We start from the raw sequence: 9480 nt of genomic DNA, 5'->3' as shown, positions 1-9480 counted from the left end.
AGACCCCCCCCCCCCCCCCTTATATTTTCCAGCCTCACCTGATAGCATGTAAAGCATCACCACACATTTTTCTGCATGCTTGCAACTTGCCTCATCTAAATATTGGGCATTTTTGCCCTACCTAGTTCCAGTCAAGAACCTGGGAATATGCAGAACAATTTTTACATCCTTTGCAGGCCCACACATCTGGAGAAGGTGCACGTTGAACACACACAATTTAGCCACAGGGTCAGATCCTTCACCAAATGTGACAATACAGGCACTTCAAAAAAGTGCAAACTGAGGAGAAGGTGCAGCTGCTGCTGCTTACCCTTTCATATCATGGAACAGGGAGGTCTGAGTTTTGTGCTCTCTTAAGCTCAGAGAGGCCCAAACAATGTATCTTATGTTCTCACAGAATGCCATTACCTCGGTAGGCCTCCTTCAGGAAGGAAGGAGAACAAGAGGGAGCATGTGGCTATCTAGTGGTTACTTAGCTGGAAAGAAGAACAAATTTGATCTAGTTTCTGTCCCCTGAATCAAGTTTATTTATTGTTTTTAAAACTGAATACAAACACCTTTTATTTCTGCATTACGGATGTTGTCTTACACAGTGTAAAATCCTAGACAGAAAGGACAGAGATGCAGTAATACTAAAATCTTATAACTTCACTATAAAGGCACTTCTACAAAAAGGCAAAGGCTTTGAATACTTCAGAGCTCTCCTATACATAAGTTCAGACTACTCTTATCTAGATGATGCAACTCTAAAAGCTAGGAATGTAGACAGACAGCATTATTTAGCTGCAATATGTTGTCAGTATTTACCCAAGCTTCTGAACATTGCTGTCAATAACATGCACAGTCTTACTGCACTAACAAGACACTTAAGTCCTTCACCAGACCTTCTGAATGATTGTAACCTCCACTGTAATTTCCAGTAGTAAAACCAGTTACATATATTCTGCAATGTTCCAGTTGAAACAGTCAAGAACTGTTTATAAGATTTTTCATACAAAATGCAATGAAATCAAAGTCAGTCAGAGGTCTGTGGTGGACCTTTTCTTGCAGATTAACCTAAAACCTCAGCAGGACTAATTCTTCAAAGTAATTATAAACTAGACATAAACATATTTTAAAACAGAGAAAACACTGAGTAAAACTGAAGCCAGAAATAGAAGAGCTCATAACAAATCCGCCCTTGGTGGGATGGATTCTTCTTTCCAAGTCTGCCCCCAGACCAGGACCCCTCAACACAGTCACATCTGCCTCCTTATGTCCTTTTCTTTCCATCACCTCAAAAGGCTAGATGTTTGTCTCCTCATCAACCTTCTCTGCTGTCCCCCGGTCTTTGTTCCTGCTGTATGCAGGCTTTTTGCAAGTTATTCTCTCTTCTTTTTTACCTGACCACACATGTCCTCTGAAGACTTTCTATAAGAGAAAGACACTCAAGATGGTTTCATTTGGCCTGTATCAAGTAGTCAGCACAAGAAAAACAAGGTCTTCTGATCTGCTGCTTCAGATTTAAACATACGGCAAATCAGGAAGACAAATAAGCAAAACTAATCACCAGTGCTCATTTCTACCAAGACATGGTCTTCACTAAACTTCAAGGCACATTTACCCATGTCCATAATAGATGATATTTCTGATGATAAAAGTTTTGTCCTGGGTGTCCAAGGAGTGCAAGCCAGTGCTACAATTTTAATACCAACATCCAAACATGGAGACATATATATAGTAATACTCACACATAGGCAACTAGATGAGTATCAGTCAGTGGATGACAATAAGAAGAAAATCAGGTAGAAGAAAACCACTTAAGTGGATCAACAGTATCTTTAAGGCACACTTCACAACATTAAGAGTTTACAAAGCATTGCCAAGACTCACCAGCATGCCTCAAATCCCTGAGCTACCCTAGTGATACAAAACCATAAATAGGACATACATAACCCACTAAGCCAGCTGAACACCTTCCCTAACTCACAAGTGAATTTCACCACTTGTGCATGAAACGGACAGGAGGGCACTGAGGCAATGCACACAGGCCATTACTATAGCTTTTAACAAAGTGCTATATTATCTCTCCTCAGAACAAATCAATTCCCCAGCCCCGGGGTCAGGCAGAGCCGGGAGCCTGTCACACGCTGATGCAGTGCAGCGTTTGCATAACCGGAGCTGCGCACAGAGCCCCGCTGGATGCTAGAAGGCAAACGAACAAACTTGCACCACCTCATCTGTCTGCAAGGGCTATGAGTCCTGCCCCTCCCTCTCCAGAACCAGGCACAGGACTGCCCATACTGCCCTATGGTATCATATTTAATTTTTTTTTTAATTACTATGGGATTTTGTCCCCTGAAATAAATTTATATTCTCAAAGATTCACACATGTAGGACTTGCATTAGGCTATATGGAACCCTATCAAGGGCTTGTCATCTTTTGGTTCATTTTCTTAACAGAAAAAATGACAAATCTAAACATAAGACTTAGAAGCTCTTGCAAAGCAATCAGAATGACTTATCCAAAGTAAAACAGACACTTGGGGACAATTATTAAAATTTTTTTGTCCAGGGTTTTAAAATTTAATATCAAGTTTATTTGTTTGTATTTTGTGGAATATTAAACTATGCTCAGATTCATAAGCGCTCTTAATTTATTAACGTTCAATATCTTATTGCATTGTCAATGTAAAAAAACTTAGGAATCACAAAAAAGCTGAAAGAAATCCAAATTTTGAAAGAGTTTTTCATTTTAGGGTAGAAACTGGCTATCACAGCTGCCTCTTATCTACAAAGTATTGCTTGCAAGGGGCTATCAGTATATTTCTTTCTCAAAAGGACCAATCCAACACTTGAAACCTTAAACACAGGCTGTGATACCATGGTCACCAAATCAATTCATGTTCCTATGACAGAAATAGCAAACAGGCAGTGAAGCTGAACTGATGCCTGCCTGCTTGCCTGCCATATCTGTCAGTGAATACTACATGTTTGCACAGGTTTATTTGTTTTCCAAGGGCTAGCAATGAGTAGGAGGATCAGGATCAATCTTATAATAAAATAGCCTTATAGATTTCTTACAGCCACCCTCAAGGTATATCAGTTTTTAGACTCATAACCTTGACAGCATCCTTTTGGAGACTGATATGCCACTCTTACTTGTCTTCTCATATACAGCTACTGCAGCACAAATGGATCTGGTGCTGTGGGCTGATTCACAGATGCATGTGCCCTGGTAAGGCACAGATCACTACAGTATCAAGGTTCCTAGTAAAATGAAAAAGCAAAAGCAGAGCTTCTGTTTCCTTACAGACGACACGATAAATGGAATATAAGTATGTTCACAGCTAAGAACTACAAAGAACTCAAAAGTCTGTGTGCCACAAAAAAAAGGGGGCTTTTTGTTTTGTTTTAAACACTATGAGTGCTTACCTATCAAGCTGCCAATGAGTGCTTGCAGCCCAGAAAGCCAACCACGTCCTGGGCTGCATCAGAAGAAGCATGGCCAGCAGGTTGAGAGAGGTGATTCTCCCTTCCCTCTGCCCTTGTGAAACCTCACCTGTGTCCAGTTCTGGAGCCCCCAATGCCAGAAGGACATGGAGCTCCTGGAGAAAGTCCAGAGGAGGGTCACAAAGATGGTCAGAGGGCTGGAACACCTGTCCTATGAATACAGCCTGAGAGAGTTAGGGTTGTTCAGCCGTGGGAAGAGAAGGCTCTGGGAAGACCTTTTAGCAGCTTTCCAGTACCTGACAGGGCTACAGGAAAGCTGGGGAGGGCTTTTCACCAGAGAGGGTAGCAGGACAAGGGGTAATGGCTTTCAGCTGCAGGAGGGGAGATTTAGGTTAAACATCAGGAAGAAATTATTTAATGTGACAGTGGTGAGACACTGGAATAGGTTTCCCAGAGGTGTTGTGGATGCTCCATCACTGCAGGTGTTCAAGGCCAGGTTGGATGGGGCTTTGAGCAACCTGGTCTTGTGGAAGGTGTCCCTGACCATGCAAGGGGATTGGAACTTAAGGCCCCTTCCAATCCAAACTGTTCTATCATTCTATGATCTCTTTTAGCTTGTGGACTTTCTGCACAGACTGATGAAACTTTAACAATCAACAAAGATAAAGGGAGCAGACATGTCTTCAAACCAGTCTTCTCAAGACAAAGAACGGATTTGGTGCACCCACACATGATGCTGAAATGCTGTGATCTGAAAACTCAGTTTATAACCCTGTTGGTTGCTCAACATCAGATCCTGGCTCCCCATGCCCTGCCTCAGCCTCTGTTTTTCTTGCTGCTGCTGGCTTGGGGTTTCTCATTTGTGCCATACCCCTGAAATAAGTGCAAGAAGCCTAGAGACAGCCTGTCAGAGTCAGCTGTTTATATCCCTGCTGAAGTCTGTCTGGAGAGCAGAATGCTCATTAAACAATTTTTCACACATTGATAATCTTTCCTTCTTTTTCTTTTTTTTTTTTACAATAGCCTTCAGAAAAAGAGATGGGTCTAAGAGCTGGTGCAACTAATGCATAATATGACTAAGTCAATAGGAAAGTAAAGATTTTTTAAAATTTAGATTATTGATCTTTGAAATTGTAAGGGCCCCTTCAAAGTCATTAGGGTTTGTCATGTCAATATGTTAGTAAGGGTTTCTATAAATGAAGATTAATGATGCTAGGGACAATTACCACTGAAGAAACGTGCATATTTCTCACTATTTGGAAACTCCAAACAAAGGTGCACAGTGCCAGGTTTTCCTTGACTGCACCTCAGCTCCATTTCTGCTATTAGAGTAGGGGGAAGATTTTCTTTTACACAATGGGAAGTTAAAGTTCAACTCTTAGTTTCTTTGGAAATCAATGGTAGCTGAGCTGTGTAACCCTGATTTGTGCTTTTCAAAATAATCCCCCGCATACAGTCAGTGCACCTGATGTGCAGATCTACTAAATCCACAAGGCAAAATCTTTCTGAATATTTTTTTCTTTCCAAAAGAGCCAGAACATGCACAATAGTTGCTTTTCTAAATTAAACACTCAAGTCATGCTTCTTCTTATTATTGTTCCCTGCAAGACTTCATAGATTTTGCTAAGGGGCTGAAAAGTTACAACTTAAAGAAAAAGAACCAAAGCTTTTTGTTAACTTGCAAGAATGTAAAGAAGGCCCTACAGCTAAGAACTTGATTTTGCATGGGGTTCATGTGCCTTTTTTTTTTTTTCTCTAAAAACATCAAATTCAATGTTTCCCAAGTTATTTCTGCTATAAGGCTGGGACTCAAACACCAGATAATTAATTTATGCTGGGATTTCCCTTGCATGAATATGTCTGGAAAGATAAAATTGGTGGGGGATCACTTGATTTTCAATTATGAAGCATTAATTCTCCAAATAGTCCACAAAATTATAATTTGGTTATAATCTGAATCCCAGCTAGGATATCTTGGCTCTTTTCTAGCAGACAACTAAACTAGTGAGCCACAGAACAAATACATATTCTAGTTCAGAGGATGAACAAAGGCTGAGCAAAGGGTGTCAGCATGGTTCCTGTCTGGCATGGTGCCTGCCCACCCTTGGTGGCCTGCAGGACCACATCTGAATCTGTTTTGTTTGCAGATGATTGCAACTTGCAAAAGACTTGCAAAAGTGCCTCTTTGTCCTGAAACCCTTAATCAGTGAGGTATTTTGAATAATATCTTCACACAACAGAAAAATATCTAGCAGCTAGATGCACAAAATACCTGCTCATGAAATCCTGTAATTAGAGGAAACATCATAAAATGTAGGCGAACACAGAGATTAACTGACTGGTGTAACTGGAATCCTTCCCCAGTATTTAACTTCTCAGCTCTTGATAATGTTCATGTCCCACCCTTAATTTACCCAAGTTGTAAAGAGTTTTTTTCTGCTCCTGAATAAGCAAATAAACAGCCATTAGACACTATGGGAAGATGAGAAGTGAACTTCAAAATCATATTATACTGCAGAATAAATTTCAAGTTATATTGGCCTATAAGAAGTACATGAATCCAGAGAGCTTATTCTTTGCATTAGGGGTTTACAGAAATACACACACAAAAATTAGACCTTTTTAAAAGCTTCAATAAACCATTAGAGCTTCTGCCGGTGTTTATACATTTTAAGGGCTGGAATGAACAAGAGGAAAAAAACTCACATTGATACAAGCTCTTAAAGTTCCTGGTCTAGGTGTTAGGAATGAAGCATAGAAGACAACACTGCAAAGCAACCATCTTTTTTTGGTGATGAAATAATCACACTCAGCACACATTATCCATCAAGTTAGCCTTGACAGGTAACTGCACACAGTAGCAACATACATGTTACTAAAAATTGTTTCTTTCTAAGCTTCTTTCCAGGAATTCATTTGTAGCATTTATATGTGCTATCTGATATATCTATTTTTATGAGAAAAGCAGTAGTCATTATTTTTATTTTTATCTACCATCTTTTTCTTACCGTCTTTTCAATTGTACCATTATTACAGAATGACCTAAAATCAGAGAATGTTGAAAATGGGACTGAAAAACTTAAATTCTCAATAAATTAATAGAAGTCTATCCATTGAAAACACTCTTCCTTTGGTACTTATTAGTGAACCAATACCAGGAGACAAAAATATGCCTAAGTAAAAATGATCACATAGACTGGACACTTCTGAATTTGTTGACAGGGGCCACAGATGCAAGAGTATAATAAAGAAGAACAGAATTTCTTACCTTTATGATGATTTGCCCCAGATGCTAATTTCCCCCAGAGTGTTACAACAAATATTATTATTAGCAGTTTTCCTTTTGTTGCTTTCTGTAAGTATCTCTTATTCATCCTGAAAACAAAAATACACAAAAATAAGCATTTATCTTAAGACTTTTCCAAAAAACTTTTTTTCTCTTAATTTAAGGAGAATTCAAAAAGTTTTTATGAGTGTCTGGCTGACAGCCCTCAAGTCTTAAGTGCTACTTAGGTCGAGATGAGGTACATCATACAGAGCAGCAGTATAACCTCCCTCCCTGGTCCACCAGTGTTCCTCCACCCTGGTCAGTACTAGGAGAATTCAACACTTCCACTCATCAAGTTTCTTCCAGGGCACAAGCAGTGTTCATACCCTCAGCAGACTTTAAAGATGGCAAAAAGGGTGAACCCATTAGCTGTGCAGCAGGTTTTGATTAACCAAGCAGTTTTGCTTGTGTGTTTTTCTCTGATCTTGCAATTCTAAGTTCTAGGTTCTAAGTCATTAACAATTCAAGTTCTAAGGCAATAACAGATCTGAATAGAACTCCAATACGGGTACCAACCCTCCTAGGGAAAAATCCTGTTAGGAATACAGCAGTGGTTTGGAAACCTGGACTGCAGCAGGGCAGATTCACTACTCTCCTGTCCATCTTTGGGTGATGAAAAGATTTGATTTATTGCACCAAGGGAAATTGCATGCAGCTACCCTCATCTTGCTAAGTGATGTTTTTTATTGCGACTGCCAGCCACCGTGGTGGTTCAAGCACAAGGTAATACATTACTTATTTTGCAGTAACCTCCTCCAAAGACAAAATACTCCTCCACCTGACAAAAACGACAAGTTCAGGAAAGCAGAATCTAGTGCTTAAGGATTACAATTGTGCAGAGTGGCAAGAGGCATAATAATGAAACCTGCTCTCACTTTTCAATCTCTGTATAAGAGCCCAAGGGAGTTGGTCAAGAAAGCTCTGCACAATGGTCATGTTTCTGCTGATAGGTCAATAGGATGATGATGCCTATTTCAAATCTCTTATACTAGAAAAGCTTCAAATTTGATCACTTGAACAAAATTATTGCTGTTTTGTAATGCCAGGAACAAGGGTGCCTTTCCAAGCAGAAAAACTGCATTGCTTCAGTATGGTTGCACCGTTGTCTCCTACTACATCCAAAGAAGCTCAAAAGAATTTAAGAGCATCTCTTTTGCTCTGTTCATATGCAACGCTATTTTGGGCAACCACAACTCTGTGAAAGGCAGACTGCTCTAATACAAAATTAACCAGTAGCCTGTTCAAAGTCCCAAATCTCATTCCATTCCTTCAAAGCAATTCCTTTCTTCTGAGCAAATTGCTTTCTAACCGAACACCACACGCTGATAAGGCAGCCCCCCACCCCACAACTCCACTCATGATTTCCAGATTTGTAAGCAGAACACTTCCCCAAAAACTGCCAGTCTTGCTCTCCAGGAGATTGATGAGGTCTTGTTAAGTACCAGTAAGTTTCCATACAAGGCTGTGTGTAACAAAAATCTATGACTCAAATTAAGAGCCCACCGAGGAGCACACCAAACCCTTTTAAACCTGAATTCAGAGCAAACAGAACTCAGCATCCTTTGACAAAAGTCACATATCTACATTGTATTTCCCACAGGTTCATATATCATCACATTTATCAGGGAAAAACAGAGAGGAGTAAGCAAGTGCTATATCTAGTATGGTGGATGTGTCCCTGAAAGCCTGACTGATTAATAATCACAGTGGAGGTCGCAGTGTGTTGTGAACCTCAGCAAGCTCTGCCTTCTTGCACCAATTCCAGTGCCTTTGGAGTGTAAACTGCATATTCATCATCTGCTCCAGGTTTATAAAGCACTCAAAGCTAAAGGGAAATATATTATTTGTCACTGTAAATAAGAACAAAAAAATGAAACTGGAATGCACATTCAGCACATGCTCTTTCACAGCTATCTCTTTGAACAGAATAGGAATTAACTCTTTCACTCCTGCATTCTCACACTGAGCCTGTTATGATGCTGGTGCCAAGTCATCTCTCATTAAAATCAAATCTTTCTTCCTTACCTACCCAACACTGCCCAAAACCTGGTGGGACTTGCACTGTTAAGTAAAGTTGAATCTAATACAGTTCTTTCCTGGACTCTGCTGATGCTGGATTCACTCACTGTGCTGTGAGGCTGGCAGCAAATGCACATCAGAAAATACAAACACATAAGGAAAAACAGTAGCAGCAGGTGGAGAGAGAAAACCAACCTATTTGCCTGTGAGCAGCAGCCCCTCAGGGTAGGTGGCAGAGTGAAGACAGAAACCTCTGCCCACAGCCCAGCACACCAAAGAGGAGTAAGCCAGCACTGAACAGAGAAGAGACTGTTCTGCAAAGTAAAGGAAGAGTTTCTGCTTTGGCTAAGAAAGTCTGGGTTCAATGCCATTGCCAGGTTTTCCAATCATGTGAAAAACAATGCACCATTTCTATACTACAAGACTATTACACTGTTCTGCATTACTTATGGTATTCACCTACAGAAGGACAAAAGTCACAATATGGTCTTATAGCAGTCCCATAATAGGGACAATTAACAGGAATGTCAGTACAAGTAGCAGCTCTAGCTTGGGAATAATAGTTTAGAGGCCATCTGCAGAAGTACAAATGAAAATTTCTCAGAAATTAAAGCATTCATAACATACAGCAGCTCAAATAAAAAGAAGTTGCAAGATGGTGTTAAATTTCAAACTAATTATGCAGTATAACACCAGACCTA

General features: G+C 40.0%; 1 protein-coding gene across 1 annotated transcript in view; it reads right to left on the bottom strand.

Moving 5' to 3' along the window:
- The window catches only part of FAM19A2 (family with sequence similarity 19 (chemokine (C-C motif)-like), member A2), a 52760-nt gene extending 45954 nt beyond the window's left edge, over positions 1-6806 (bottom strand). The window contains exon 1 of the mRNA XM_009997754.1: positions 6701-6806. Within this exon, the coding sequence (XP_009996056.1) occupies positions 6701-6806 (106 nt within the window). The remainder of the gene's footprint in view (positions 1-6700) is intronic.
- Between the last annotated feature and the right edge of the window lie 2674 nt (positions 6807-9480).

Source organism: Chaetura pelagica, unplaced genomic scaffold, assembly GCF_000747805.2.
Source record: "Chaetura pelagica isolate M959 unplaced genomic scaffold, ChaPel_1.0 scaffold314, whole genome shotgun sequence".
NCBI lineage: Eukaryota > Metazoa > Chordata > Aves > Apodiformes > Apodidae > Chaetura > Chaetura pelagica.
This window is presented reverse-complemented; position numbering and strand designations above follow the sequence as displayed.